Below are 15,186 nucleotides of genomic sequence, written 5' to 3' on the forward strand. Positions count from 1 at the left end.
ATCCTTATGTAACCATATTTATTTCCTGCCCTTTCCCTAAAGAGTTTTGAATGGTACACTGGGTTCTGTCCACCTGATTTTATCATCACAGTAACCCTGTGTGGTAGGCTAGGCTGAGAGCCAGTGGCAAAAAATAACAAAACTACAATTTCGCTGTTTCTTCCCATCCCACTCTTCCACTCCAGACTGCATTGCTCTGGGGTAGCCATCCCACCACTAACAACAACAAATAATTAGCACTTATATCGTGCTCTGAGGGCATTCCACATTTCAAAGAGCTTCATATCCATCCTCTTATTGTAATCCTTACAACAGTCCTATAAGGTAGGCCAGTATGATTACTCTCACACATTGCACCAGAGTGAGAGTAGCTGGTTCACCTCTTGGTTTCAGGACTCGTCAAAGTGCTAGTATGGACTGTAACAGAGGGAGCCAGCGTGGTGTAGTGGTTAGAGTGCTGGACTAGGACCAGGGAGACCTGAGTTCAAATCCCCATTCAGCCATGAGACTGGCTGGGTGACTCTGGGCCAGTCATTTCTCTCTCAGCCTCACCTACGTCACATTTTTTGATGCCAACAGATGAAAAAATTAGAGGGGAAACTGATCACCCACCCACCCTCTGTATGTCACAGGCCCTTTGGTGGTGAGTGTGGAACTCCCTGATCAACAGCTCAGCCTCTGAGATGCTTATGACATACTTCATCCCAGACAGACTTTGGAGCGTTTGAAACGATGTGCACATATGCAGAGTCAGACGCATCTAACTGTATAACATCAGGCTGTTCAGCCCTCCTTGTGGGGCAGGCCAGTAGGATTATCTCCTCCTGCAGATTGGGTGGGGTCCGAGAGGAAGTGGCTTGCCGAAGGCTGCCTGCTGCAGGAATTCTCAACGTGTGGGTGCTCAGATGTAATTGAACTTAAGCTCCCATAATTCCCAACCAAAGGCCACTAGGGCTGGGGATTATGTGAGTTGAAGTCCAATAACAACTGGGCACCCACACGTTGAGAAACCCTGGCCTAGTGAATCCTTTGCAGAAGGGAGATTCAAACTAGCCCCTCCCTGACTCAAAGTCGGGATGTGTGAACCGGTTCGAATTAGAACCGGTTTGCACTCGGACCGGCTCAGTTAGAGTGGTTCGACCTTGAACCGGACCCAGTTTGGTCCGAGGTCGGATGGAACCGGTTCGAGGGCGGGGGAGCATGTGTTCAATTTTTAGTTTTTAAAAAATGACTTGCCACCTGGCGAGGGCAGCGGTAGTCTTTGGGGTGTGTGGTGGCTATGCGCAGGTCTCCAACGTCTCCCTACCAGGCGAACCTCACTGGGGAGGCTATTCTGTAAACGGGGAGCCACCACCAAAAAGGCCCTCTCCCTGGTAGCCACCTGACTCACCTCCTAGGCAGGGGCACCCAGAAGGGGTCCTCAGGAGAAGACCTTAAGACCTTCCGGGTAGGGACATATGGGGACAGCGTTCTCCTGATTGCATGATAACCTCCAGCAATTGCATGGTAATTGCATAATGACCTTTCTTCATTACTTGTGTGTCCCATGTGTTGGATAGAGAAACTTTATTACAGTCTTTGACCAGTACAGAAGCATGAGAAGGAAAGAAAAAGGAAAAATGGGGGAAACACACATAATGTCAGACCCATACAATATAGCAACATTATAGCCTTACAGTAACATATAGTAAATTACTCCGCTAGTCAATAGATGCGGTCGTATTTTCATTGCTATTAATCAGAACTTAGTCATGTTGTAAGTAACATTGGCCCGATGGCCTGACAAGAGAAATGAAATATATATTTCATCTCATAGGGAACATAGGGAGCTGCCATATGGTGAGTCAGACCCTTGGTCCATCTAGCTCAGTAGTGTCTACACACACGGGCAGTGGCTTCTCCAAGGTTGCAAGCAGGAGTCTCTCTCAGCCCTATCTTGGAGATGCTGCCAGGGAGGGAACTTGGAACTTAGATGCTCTTCCCAGAGTGGCTCCATCCCGTTAAGGGGAATCTCTTCTAGTGCTCACACTTCTAGTCTCCCATTCATATGCAACCAGGGCGGACCCTGCTTAGCTAAGGGGACAAGTCCTGCTTGTTGCCACAGGACCAGCTAAGAAATACTTCTTCGAGCTCTACAGTAGGAATTCCCCATGGTTTGAAACCAGAGGTGCACCTAGATAATTTTGGAGCCTGGACCTAAAGGCCTTCGGAGAAAGTAGGGAGGAGTGGCCCGAGTTCTATGAACCTAACTGCTCAATTATAGCTACACCCTTGCCCGAAATGTTGGAGGCCGCGTTTTTCAGGAAGCATCAGGGCAGGTGAGATGTCCCTCTGGATGGTGAACGCAGACCCACTTGTCCATGGAGTCCTCTTTGGAAGAGACACTGCTCCAGGAAGGAGGCCGTTGTATTTTGTACCCAGAAAAGGAGGACTCCTCCTTGGGTTCTGTGGGGTTCACAGCAGCAAAGAAGGGAGTCCTGGAGGTGGGAAGGGTCTCCCAGGAGGGATTTGGGATGGTACCCCTTTAGCAGTGATAGGCAAGGTGGAGGTCTCTTGAGGGAAGGGGGCCGGGAAGGGAGAGGACCCCCCCAGAAGAACCACAGGTGCCTCAAAGTCCCAAAGAAGGATTATTTATATATTTATTGATTACATTTCTGTCCCACTTTTCCTCCAATGTACATGGTTATGTTTCCACTCACAACCACCCTGTGAGCTCGTTTAGGGTGAGAGAGAAGTGACTGGCCGAGTCACCCAGCTAGTATCATGGCTGAATGGGGATTTGAACTCGGGTCTCCCCGGTCCTAGTCCAGCACTCTAACCACTACACCACGCTGGCTCTCATGAATGAACCTAATCACCTTCCGGCTCTCCATACCAGTTGCAGAGTACCAGTTGCCGGTACTGCAGGGGCCCCAAAGTCCAGAGGAGGGTGTAATTATTTATTTATTTATTTATTTATTACATTTCTATCCTGCTCTTTCTCCAAGTAGGCCATGGTGGTGTACATGGTGGTGTCTCTGCTCACAACCACCCTGCGAGCTAGGTTAGGCTGAGAGAAAAGGGACCGGCCCAGAGTCACCCAGTGAGTGTCATGGCGGAATGGGGATTTGAACTCGGAACGCCCCGGTCTTAGTGCAACACTCTGACCACTACACCATCCTGGCTCTAGACCCAGAGGAAGAGGCCCTTGGGCTGGCAGTCAGCTGGTGATGCGGCCCCCCCTTTGTGAGGTCACCCATCGCTAGGGGGTCCTGGGGCAGGAATCATCGCTGGCTCCCTTGAATGCATGTGAGAGTGAAAGAGAGCGGGTGTCTGGGAGAGTGTCTGCGGCGGCGAAAGGTATTTAGAGAGTGATTGGGCGCGATTGAGAGAGTGAAAGAGAGAGCGATTGAGAGAGAGAGAGAGATAGTAAATAGCAGAGCAGTTAGAAGCGGGGATTTGCTTGGGATAGGGAGGGGGAGGGGGTTGGGGCAGGGGTTCTTTCTTGTTTGGGATAGGGAGGGGGAGGGGGTTGGGGTGGGGTACATTGCTGTTTCCAGTCGTTGTTTTTTTGTCGAGTTAGGGTTAGTCTTAGTCAGGTTAGGTCAGTACAGTATTCTGCATCCAAGACCAACCATCCTGCTGAAAATGTAAGTCTTGCTTTCATTCCTTCCTTTCCTTTTCATTGCTAAACCACCATGTAATCCCCCTGCGAAACTGGGCAAAGAGGCTCCTGTTTAACGTGGTGACCCTCTTTATTGAGCAGGGGGAGAGCAACCGGCCCGATCCGTCCCCAGCACAACGGCCCTCCAGTGACTGTGGCTGGTGTCTGTCTTGTGTTTCTTTTTAAGATTGTGAGCCCTTTGGGGACAGGGAGCCATCTGATTTGTTTCTTATTTCTGTGTGTAAACTGCCCCGAGCCATTTCTGGAAGGGTGGTTTAGAAATCGAATAAAAATAAATAAAACAAAATCTCCCCGGCTGCTCTGCAGGGGCTCCCCGCCCCCCGGGCCCCCTCTCTGCCCCCAGGTTTTCTGCCCAAGGGCCTCGTTCTCACTGTCTCCCTCTTTTCTTCCAGGCTGGGCAGGATCAGGGCGTTTCTGACCAGAAAGTCCAGCAGGGTGGACGCACCAGGGGAGTCCTCTGCCTCCGGTCCATCTGCCACCAGGTGGTGGTGGTGGTGCATCTGCGGGCAGAGGAACCAGGTGGCCCCTGATGACCCCCTCGCTGCCGCTCCGGCTGCCCCCCTCACTGTTGCCCCTGCTGCCCCCCTCGCTGCCGCCCCTGCCGCCCCCCTTGCTGCCGCCCCAGCCACCCCCCTTGCTACCGCCCTGGATGCCCCCCTTGCTGCCGCCCCTGCTGCCCCCCTTGCTGCCGCCCTGGCCGCCCCCCTCACTGTTGCCTCTGCTGCCCCCCTCGCTGCCGCCCCAGCCGCCCCCCTCGCTGCTGCCCCTGCTGCCCCCCTTGCTACCGCCCTGGATGCCCCCCTCGCTGCCGCCCCGACCGCCCCCCTTGCTACCGCCCTGGATGCCCCCCTCGCTGCCGCCCCTGCCGCCCCCCTTGCTACCGCCCTGGATGCCCCCCTCGCTGCCGCCCCTGCCGCCCCCCTTGCTACCGCCCTGGATGCCCCCCTCGCTGCCGCCCCTGCCGCCCCCCTTGCTGCCGCCCCGAATGCCCCACTCACTGCCACCCCGACCGCCCCCCTCGCTGCCGCCGCTGCCGCCCCGGCTGCACCCCTCGCTGCTGCCCCGCTGCCTCCCTCGCTGCCATCTGGGGAGTGCAGCCAGCCTGGGCCGTCGGAGCCGTCGGAGCCGTGTGGGCAGGATGCTGGAGGTGAGTAGGAAGTGCCCCATTCCGCAGGGGGCTGGGGGTCCAGGGAGGGGGGCAGAAGGGAAGGGGGGTGGCCCGGCTGGAAAGACAGCCGGCTCACGCATGGGCCTTCTCCCCCTCTCCCCCAGCTTTCACCACCTGCCCCATCATAGCTGCCCGGCTGCAGATGGTAAAGAGGTCCAGGACCCTCAAAGAAGGAGGAGAGAAGGTAGGGAACCAGCCTCCCCCAGAAGGGCCCCTGGGAAGCCCAGACCCTTGTCCAGGGTGCTGGAAAACAGCTGGGATTGCAGGCTCTCCAAAAAGGGGGCCTGCCTGCTGGTCCATTCCGGAGAAGGGAGGGGGAGATCCTGCCCCACTCCACAGCCCCACGCTTGCTTGCCCTTTCCAGGAGAGGAGGGCCCGGATAGAGTTCCTGGCCGCCATCCTCCAGGCGTGTGCGGAGGCCACCAGGAGAGGGGACCGACGCCTGCCCTTTTCCAAGGCTTTAGCCGCCGAGGCCGTGATGGTGAGTGATCTGGGGCAGGGACATCTGGGGAGGATGAGGGCAGTGGATCTGGGGCTAGGGAAGCCCCCCCCCCCAGGGGCTCGGGGATGACTCCCTCCTGCTCTCTGTTCCTTCCCAGGAAGAGATGGACAACATCTATGAGGATCCCGTGCCCCACCATCTCTTCTCATTCTGTATGGAGGCGATCACCTCCTTGAGGTACGTGGGGAAAAGGCTGGGTCTGGAAGGGGGGCAGTGGTGTGGGAAGTGGCAGGGAATCCCCCCCCCAAGAATTCCAGAGAGGCCGAGAAGTGGGGGGGGAAGGCAAAGGGGGTCAGGCGGGGTCACCAACCTATTGGTGGCCCTTCACACCCTCATCAATCGGGGAAAGGTCTGCGGAGGCCTAGCAAGAAGCTCTCCCCGCCACCTCTTCAGCCTCGGATCGGGGCCCGGAGTTGGAGGGGATTCCTTTCCCCTCCTGTACCTGTTTCCTGAGGGTGCCCCCCCTCCCACATCCTCACCAGCCCGGCTGCCTTTCTCACCTCCCTCCTTTCCTTGGGGCAGTCGGATGAAGCCGGGCTTCGGGCCCAAAACCATGAGAAGGTTAATAATGGACTCCCTCTTCGTGATCGGTCACGTGGTTGGAGAGGAGCTAGAGGACGACCAGGACGTATGTATTGACGGTGCCCCCACAGCCCCCCACCTAGGAAAAGACTCTGCCGGGACGGTGCTCCTTGGTGGGGGGGCCTGCATCTCCCATCCCCATGGAGGCAGGCGCCGTGAGCCCCCAGGAGGGAAGAGGAAAGGCCCGGCTCCTGGGAAACCCCTCGGGCCAGCAGCAGCCACACTCTGGTTCTCTCTCTCTCTCTCCACTTCAGAGCCCGTTTCAGCCCCCGGAGAAGGCCCTCCAAAAGATGCTTAGAGGCCTCCTAGAGGAAAAGCCGACCCTTGCCCAGCTGATCCTGATGGCCGATGTAAGTGGGGGAGAGGAGGGTGGCGTCCTCCAAAGAGGTGATTCTCTTTGTTTAGCAGGGGGAGAGGAACTGGCCCTATCCACCCCCAGTACAGGACCTCCAGTGACTGTTGCTGGTGTCTATCTGATGTTTCTTTTTAGATTGTGAGCCCTTTGGGGAAAGAGATCCAGCTTATTTATTTACTATTTCTCTGTGTCAACCGCCCTGAGCCACTTTTGGAAGGGCAGCATAGAAACTGAAATAAATAAATAAATAGATAGATAGATAGATAGATAGATAAAATTCATTAACATATTTTTATACGGCCCAAAACTTACAACCAAATAAAAAATGAAACTAAACCATTCGTTAAAAGAAACACAAAAAGTCCAAAGCATTACGGCAATTTAAAAGGTGTCAAAGGATATTTGAAAAACAGCACTGAAACCATTCGAACAAGAGTAAGTGATCGAATTAATTGTTGATTGTTCGAATTGATTGTTCTTTTAAGGCGATCACCGGGCGGTGGGTTCTTCTGGGGCCCATTCGCAGACTGGGTGGGCGCCCAGGTCCCCTGCAGCTTCTCACTTGCATGGACTCCTTCCTCCTACAGGCCATCGACGTTGAGATCTTAAGTAACAATGAGCGGGAGGCGGCGGTGGCGGAAAGGACCGGCCTCTTCCTCCTTAACCTGGCCATCGGACACCCCTTCTATTTTGAGGTGAGTCTCCCCCGTGCCGGCCAGGCTCTGCTCCGGCACCCCCCAGCTCCCCTCCTGCAGGTTTCAGGGTCCCCAGCAGAGCTCCAATGGGCCTTCCTTTCCCCCTCTCTCTACAGGCAGAGCAAATAAAACCAATGCTCCCTCTAGCGGTACGCCAGGTGGGGAGGATGACGGGCCGGGCCAAGGGTGACGGCAGTCACTCTTCTAGTGAAGGTAATGTCTCCGAGGAGCCCACTCCCTCCCTCTCCCTGCCCCCCCCCAGAGCCCTCTCCAAAACCAGGGCCCTGACATCCCAATCCCCCACCCAGGGGAACATGGCGCTCCCTGGGAAGGCCAAACTGCAGCTGGGGAAGCCGTCTCTGCCGCTCTCCCCTTGCGAATCCCTGTCCAGAAGCCCCCTCCTTTCTTCCGGGGGGGGGGTGAACAGTGCCCTCTGCCCCTTTCCAAAGCCAAGCGATGTAGTCATTAATTCTCTGGCCTTCTCCCCCAACCAGATGAATGAGAACAGCTGGAGTGTCCCAAATTCAGGTGGGAAATGGAGGGTAAGTATCAATGGATAATTTTCACAAGGGAGGGAGGGAAGAAGTGGGGTCCCCCAGGGAACTGTCCTGGGACCAGTGCTCTTGAACTTGTTCCTAGATGATCTAGAAATTGGACTAAGCAGCAAAGTGGCCAAATCTGCAGATGACACCAAACTATGTAGGGTAGTGAAATCCACAGCAGATTGTGAGGAGCTCCAAAGGGATCTCTCCAAACTGGGGGAGAGGGCGACAAAATGGCAGATGCAGTTCAGCATAAGCAAGTGTAAAAAGATGCACATTGGGGCAAAAAAACCCCCAACTTCACATATATGCTGAGGAGATCTGAGCTGTCGGTGACTGACCAGGAGAAAGATCTTGGGGTCATGGTGGACCAGGGGCGTAACTATAAGGGGGGCGGGGGGGCATGTGCCCCGGGCGCCACTCTGGTGGGTCACATGGGGGGGCGCCAAAAAGTGGCTCAAAAAGTGGCAAAAAGTGGATTTAAAAGGATGGCATGAATAAGGAGTCTTTAGCACTATCACCCTAGTCCCTCGAATTACTCTGGAGTCCTTGGTTTTCGGTTTGTTAAAATACAGTCACTCACAAGGGAAAGTCAGGAACAGAACCAGGGCGTGAGGGAAGGGCATCATAATCATAATCATCATCATTGCATCATAATTCTGATGTTTGAGATACAAGCCAACTCCACAGGGTTGTTGTGAGGAAAAACCTAATGTAGTATGTATCATCATTGCATCATAATTCTGATGTTTGAGATACAGGCCAACTTCACAGGGTTGTTGTGAGGAAAAAACACATGTGTGTCAGTCAGATGTATGCTGGGGGGCGGCGGGGGGGCACGATGGGTGGGGGGCGCAATTTCAGTGCTTGCCCCGGGCGCCGTTTTCCCTAGTTACGCCTCTGTGGTGGACAGCTGGTTGAAAGTGTCAACTCCGCTGTGAAAAAGGCCAATTCCATGCTAGGGATCATTAGGGAAGGGATTGAAAATAAAAATGGTATTATTATCATGCCCTTATACAAATCTATAGTGCAGCCACATCTGGAGTACTGTGTGCAGTTCCAGTCACCGCATCTTAAGGACATTGTAGAACTGGGAAAGTTGCAGAAGAGGGCATCCAATATGCCAGCGTGGTGTAGTGGTTAGAGTGCTGGACTAGGACCGGGTAGACCCGAGTTCAAATCTCCATTTAGCCATGAAACTAGCTGGGTGACTCTGGGCCAGTCACGTCTCTCTCAGCCTAACCTACCTCACAGGGTTGTTGTGAAAGAGAAACTCAATTATGTAGTACACCGCTCTGGGCTCCTTGGAGGAAGAGTGGGATATAAATGTAATATTAATAATAATAATAATAATATGATCAGGGGCCTGGAGCACCTTCCGTGTCAGGCAAGGCTACAGCATCTGGGGCTCTTTATTTTCAAAAAGAGACAACTATGGGGAGACATGATTGAGGTGTATAAAATTATGCATTTCTCCCTGTCCAGGCACCATAAATTCACCACGCTCTTTTTCCAGGAGGAGTCCAAAGGAGCCCACTATAGAGACGCCCTGGCCAGAGTGGCAGCGCTGCTCTTGCCTACGGCCATAAAGAATCCTAGGTAAGGAGTCCGAAGGACTTCGCCTTAATGCGTCACTTCCGGCCTCGACCGCAACTAAGGATGGAAGGATTCCAGCATAGAGACGACCTGGCCCAGAGCGGCAGCACAATAGTCGGCCTCCATTAAAGAGCCGGTGTAGTAGCACTCTCGCATACTTAATTGCTCCTACACCGGGACTCTCTGCTCGCCGCTTAAACTCGGAAGGGCTGGGAGAGAAATGCAAAACTCGAAATCAAAGACTCTCCACCCAGCAGCGTTACCTCATTTCCGATTCAGGCACTTCCGCTTCCTCTCTGCTCTCCCTTATCACTTCCGGGGTTGCTCTGTCTACCCCGTCGGTTGGTAAGGTAACGGGACGGAGGCGGAGCTGGGAAGCCGGGGCGGCGGCCTCAAAGGTTCTGTGCGTCCGGATTATCGTAATAATAGATATTTGCAAGCTTTTATAGGCGGCGGCTGCAGCAGCAGCAGACTGTGGGAAGCGTTTCGCCTCCTCCTGGGGAGTGAATGGCTTTGCCTTGCAGGGCGGTTGTGTCGGTGGTGATCCCACAACAGCCCTGCAAGGTAGGCCAGCAGCAGTGTGTCAGTGTGTTGCCGGCTCGAGAGGGGCAGGTCTGTCCCTAGGCAGTTGAGGGTTTATTTCTTTCCTCTCTTGGCTTAGCTGCGGCCTTATCCCAATGTTTAAGTTAGGTTTTTTTTTAATTTTAATTTTTAAAATTTATTTTTACACTTCTATCCCGCTCTTCCTCCGAGGAGCCCGGAGTGGTGCAGGTGGTTATGTTTATCCCCACAACAACCCTGTGAGTTAGGCTAAGTTAGATCAATGACTGGACTCCAGAACTGCCTGGTGAGATTTATGGCCGAGTTGGGATTTGAACTCGAGTCTTCCTCCAGAGTTTTTTGTTGTTGTTATTATTATAATATTTATATTGATATCCCACTTTTCCTCCAAGGAGCCCAGAGCTTAAGTACTACATACTTAAGTTTCTCCTCACAACAACCCTGTGAAGTAGGTTCGGCTGAGAGAGAAGTGACTGGCCCAGAGTCACCCAGCTAGTTTCATGGCTGAAGGGGGATTTGAACTCGGGTCTCCCCGGTCCTAGGCCAGCACTCTAGCCACTACACCACACTGGCTCTGTGTTGTGAACCTTTTCTCCTAGACTGCATGACTTTAAATATGTATATGTATGTATAGATAGTGTGTTTATTTATTTATTTGATTGACTGATTGATTGATTTTTATACCACCCTTCCAAAATGGCTCAGGGCGGTTTAGAATTAAAACAATTCAGTGTAATCTGAATCTTGTTTCTTTAAATGCTGAAAAAGTGCTGTGAGCAGCTAGTCGCTAAAATGTGTGATGGTAAAACTGCTCTCATTGACTTGTAAAGAGAGGCACTTTCAAGAAGTAAATCTGGTTTTGCGAATGGCTACTTCCTGTTACATTAGGCCTGGTTCATATGCTCTGCTTGCTCTTCTGGTGACTTTCAGTTTAGGTGCTTAAAATTATATTACAGCTTCTGCATTGGTGGTCTGTTTTTGTTTGTTTTTTAAAGTTGTTTAAAAAGAGAAACTTCCTGAAATTGAAGTTTTGTTCTCTCTCTCTCTCTCTCTCTGTGTTGTTGTTTTTTTAATGGGAGTATAGGGTTTCAGTGGTCACCTTAAGTGGCGCAGCGGGGAAATGTTTGACTTAACAAGCAGAAGGTTGCCAGCTCGAATCCCTGCTGGTAAAATAAATAAATAAAATACTATATTGGGCAGCAGCGATCTAGGAAGATGCTGAAAGGCATCATCTCATACTGCGTGGGAGGAGGCAATGGTAAAACCCTCCTGTATTCTACCAAAGAAAACCACAGGACTCTGTGGTCGCCAGGAGTCGAAATCGACTTGATGGCACACTTTCCCTTTAGTGAGGTTATGGTAGAAATAAGCCTAGCTTGCAGTGCTTGAGTGGGAGGTACTTTTAATTTATTTATTTTTTAAATTGTTTTACTTTTTAATTTTGTTGTAAACCGCCCAGACATGTAAGTTTTGGGCGGTATAAAAATGTTAAATAAATAAAACTTCTAGGGGTACTTGAAGGCCCTGCAGGGAGTACTCGGAGGAGTCCTGCCTCTCCACGCTGCAGCTGGCTATGTGCTAAAGCACAGAGGCCCCCCTTCCCTCAATGTGAATGCAGGGCTTCCGAAAATTAGCAGAGTATTCCCACTGAAATTAATGGGACAAATGAACTTATCCCATTAGCTTCGATAAGACTGCTTATTGATAACTTAGACTGGAGGTGAGCCAGTGACTATCGTAGCCTGTCAAACGGTAACACTTGTGTGTTTTTATATGCATTTGTGTGTATGCACGCACACAGATGTTACAGTTATGAGGTGGACTACTACAGTGTCAGAGATTTCCATAGATTAATTCTGTACTGTGTGGGGAAAGTACTTCCTCTGTCAGTCCTAAATTTCCCAACCTTCCATTTCATGGGCTGACCCCTGGTTCTAGTGTTGTGAGAGAGGGAGAAAAATTTCTGTCCACTTTCTCTATTCCAAGCATAATTTGATCATGTCTCCCTGCAGTCACCCCCTTTCCAAACTAAAGAGCCCCCAATGCCATAGCCTAGCCTCATAAGGAAGATGCTCCAGGCCCCTGATCATCTTGGTTGCCCTCTTCTGCACCTTTCCCATTTCTGCAGTATCCTTAAGATACGGTGACCAGAACTGTACGCAGTACTCCAGGTGTGGTCACAGCCTAGATTTGTAGAAGGGCATAATAATACTAGCATTCTTATTTTCAGGCCCCTTCCTAATGACCCCTAGCATGGAATTGGCCTTTTTTCCACAGCTGCCGTGCCCCAAATCGACACTTTCAATGAGCTGTCCATCACGGCCCCGAGATGTCTCTCCTGGTCAGTCACCGACAGCTCAGATCCCGTGTGAAGTTGGGTTTTTGCTCCAGTTGGCCTCACTTTACACTTGCTTACGCTGAACCGCATTTGCCACGGTTGTGAGAATGGAGAGTTGGTCCCCAGGCTGCCGAAAGCTAGATTTCTCCCCTGCCAGCGTAATCACGGCCTCCTTCTCCCTTTCAGGGGCTCTGCAAAGCCATGGCCAACCAGGAAGGCAACGAGGCGGGGAAGGACCGGGGTTTTGGGGCCGAACACCTCGCCGCCGAGTCGATGGCAGCGGACATGGACCCCTGGGTGGTGTTCGACGCCCGCAAGACCCCGCGGGCGGAATTTGAGGAATGGCTGCAGACCTACCAGCCGTCCCGCGTCTCGCGCTTCGGCGACCCCGAGCGCAACGCGGAGCCGGTGGGCTGGATCGCCGTCTATGGGCCCAGCTTCTGCCCGGAAGGCGGGGACGTGGTCGGCCTGCAGGACGACTGGGAGCGCCTCCAGGCCAGTGGCCGGAGCGTCACCTTCGACACCGTCCGGGAGCTGGCCCTCAACTACCGGGTGCTGACCGGGAAGTGGCTGATGCACCTGGACAGCGGCTTCAAGGTGGACCACGCCTGGCGCGGCATTGCCCGCGCCGTGCTGGAGGGCCGCCTCGGCGTGGCCAAGGTCAGCCCCTGCTGCCCCGACTCGGAGCGGAAGCAAGTCATCTGCGTCTACACGGACGACTTCACCGACGAGGAGCAGGTGCTGGCCGCCGACGCCGTCATCCGGGCCACGGGCGTCAAGTGCCTGCTGTCCTACAAGCCCGACGTCTACACCTACCTGGGCATCTACCGCGACAACCGCTGGCACCTCTGCCCCACCATCTACGAGAGCAAGTTTGACCTCGAGTGCATTCCCCGCCGCTCCCGCATCCTCAACAAAGTCAGCAACACCGAAGTGACTTAACTGGTTCCCCCCCAGCTGTGACACTCTCAAGGGAATGGTGCCATCACTGGGAACTACAAGTCCCAGCATGCAATGCTCACCCATCTCCCTTTAAGTAGAGACCAGGGGACTTCCTAGCTGCTGCTGGGAGGAGACTGTTGCCAACGACAAGGGGCTGCTTTTGGGGACAGGATTCCTGCGTTGCCTGTGCTATTTTGCTGCAAGGGGACACTTCGCCCCGGTGAGCCAAAGGGTCCATTTTTTTTTTTACTGTGCCCCATAGATGGAGATTTGATGTCCCCTCTCTTCAGTTTCCAAGAGCCTGTTAATAGGAGTGCGTCTCTGGGCACGGCGCCTCTTCTGCCCGTGTGTCTTACAGTAATGCCTGGGGGTGGCAACTCCTAGAGTTCCCGAATCACCACCACAGCAGACCTTTTCAGTTATCCGGCCAAGGAAAGGGGTAAGAGTACCCGAGCCTTCTAGCACCGCAGAATTGGTTGATCCGGAAGAATCCTTATCCTTCCTATGGAGGCGTTCTATGAAATACACACTTGTATACTTTTGAACCCATTTTCTTTAAAAAAAAAAAAAAAAGCTTGAGCTGCTTTAAGTTGTGGAGCAGAGGGTCCACCTTCATTTGGCATAGGCCTCGTCGTCAACCCCGATGGGTTGATTGAGCCTTGAGAGAAGGGCTAAGCCAATGTTCCCCAAGCCGGGTCCCTCCATATGTTGCTGAACTGGGGGTGTGTGTAAAGTTTTAAAGGGGCATGCATCTGTAAATAGATTGAAAATAAACTGATTTTCTTCCCTCTGGCTGGGTGTGTGTCCATGGCGAGGGGAGAGGCTGGAGCAGAAAAAGCAGGGTAGGGGGGCTTCTGTCTGAACTGCCCACCATGCACCACAGAGCCAGCTGCTAATAGAACCCTTAAATCCAGTGCCTTGGGCAAAGTTGCGCCTGGCCTGCTCAATGCCAGCCCACCTGCAGAGATTGGCCTACAACTCCCATGATCCCTGGCTATTGGCCACTGTGGCTAGGGATTATGGGAGCTGTAGTCCAAAAAGAACAGGGGGGGGGCAAAGCTGAGCAGACCTAGTTACTCCTCTTACAGGGGGAGTGGCTATTGCAGAGGCTTGTGCACTAGATTTTTTTTATTTTTACATTTATATCCCGCTCTTCCTCCAATGAGCCCAGAGCGGTGTACTACATACTTGAGTTTCTCCTCACAACAACCCTGTGAAGTAGGTTAGGCTGAGATTAGCACACATCTGCAAGACCCTGTCTCCAACTGTTCCTGCATACAGACGTGGACACACCAGCCAGGTTTCCAATAGTGAGAAATGCTCACCAAGTACCTGCCGTTCAGGGAACTTTGGATGGAGAGCTGGTCTTGTGGTAGCAAGCATGAATGGTCCCCTTAGCTAAGCAGGGTCTGTCCTGGTTGCAGTTGAATGGGAGACGATGTGTGAGCACAGCAAGATATTCCCCTCAGGGGATGGAGCTGCTCTGGGAGGAGAATCTAGGTTCCCAGTTCCCTCCCTGGCAGCATCTCCAAGAGAGGGCTGAGAGAGACTCCTGCCTGCAACCTTGGAGAAGCCGCTGCCAGTCTGTGAAGACAATACTGAGCTAGATGGACCAAGGGTCTGACTCAGTATATGGCAGTTGCCTATGTGAAGCTTCCTGCCCTCCGTGTCAAAAAGTCTAAAGCTCTCTATGGGTCATCCAGGGCCCTGGATTGGGAGGACAAGAACTAATCACAAAATGCAAAGAGAGTCAATTCTGTAGCTGGATGTGATGGCCAAGTCACGAAAAGCTACAAAGCAGGAAGTGTTAGATTGGAGGGGAGGCGGGAGGGTTTTTTTTCCTGTTAAGTTTCACATCTCTAGGAAATTTTTTGACTCTGGCCTCCACCATGAACTCAGCTGGTTCAGCGCAGCAGTGGTAGATGTTGATGGGTCGACATTACAGGGCCTAGGTCCATAAGCTGTAAGCTCGTGCCTATTTACACCTCGTTGAGCATTGTGGAAGAAAAGTCAGCTTAATAGGGGACCTAGGCTTTGCTAAAAGTCCACCTTAATAAAGTGGTGCAGCAGGGAAATGCTGCACCAGTACAGGTGTTTCCCACAATCTGGGAAACATCCCAGCAAGGATTCGAACCAGCAACCTTCTCCTTGTTAGTCAAGCATTTCCCCGCCACGCCACTTAAGGTGACAAGCATGAATTGTCCTCTCTGCTAAGCAGGGTCTGCCCTGATTTACATTTGG

General features: G+C 52.6%; 1 protein-coding gene across 8 annotated transcripts; it reads left to right on the forward strand.

Annotated features, from left to right (window-relative positions):
- The first annotated feature begins 6,942 nt into the window (after positions 1–6,942).
- Positions 6,943–13,737, forward strand: C14H11orf68 (chromosome 14 C11orf68 homolog). Of its 8 annotated transcripts, XM_053279025.1 has the most exons (4): positions 6,943–6,966; positions 7,083–7,179; positions 7,461–7,508; positions 12,190–13,737. In XM_053279025.1, exons 3-4 carry the CDS (start codon positions 7,461–7,463, stop codon positions 12,943–12,945), a joined length of 804 nt encoding a protein of 267 aa, XP_053135000.1. In that variant the 5' UTR covers positions 6,943–6,966; positions 7,083–7,179; the 3' UTR covers positions 12,946–13,737. The 8 variants fall into 8 exon arrangements, with proteins under 8 accessions (XP_053135000.1, XP_053135007.1, XP_053135006.1 ...); XM_053279032.1 differs by lacking the exons at positions 6,943–6,966; positions 7,083–7,179; positions 7,461–7,508 and adding an exon at positions 9,085–9,107; XM_053279031.1 differs by lacking the exons at positions 6,943–6,966; positions 7,083–7,179; positions 7,461–7,508 and adding an exon at positions 9,144–9,240.
- Positions 13,738–15,186: the final 1,449 nt, after the last annotated feature.

The sequence above is a fragment of the Hemicordylus capensis genome, chromosome 14 (genome assembly GCF_027244095.1).
Source record: "Hemicordylus capensis ecotype Gifberg chromosome 14, rHemCap1.1.pri, whole genome shotgun sequence".
Lineage (NCBI taxonomy): Eukaryota > Metazoa > Chordata > Lepidosauria > Squamata > Cordylidae > Hemicordylus > Hemicordylus capensis.

Coding starts and splice junctions, on each gene's coding strand:
- C14H11orf68 (XM_053279024.1), top strand. CDS start 9,612: ATGGCTTTGCCTTGCAGGGCGGTTGTGTCGGTGGTGATCCCACAACAG. Junction 9,669..12,189: donor TCCCACAACAGCCCTGCAAG/GTAGGCCAGCAG, acceptor TCTCCCTTTCAG/GGGCTCTGCAAAGCCATGGC.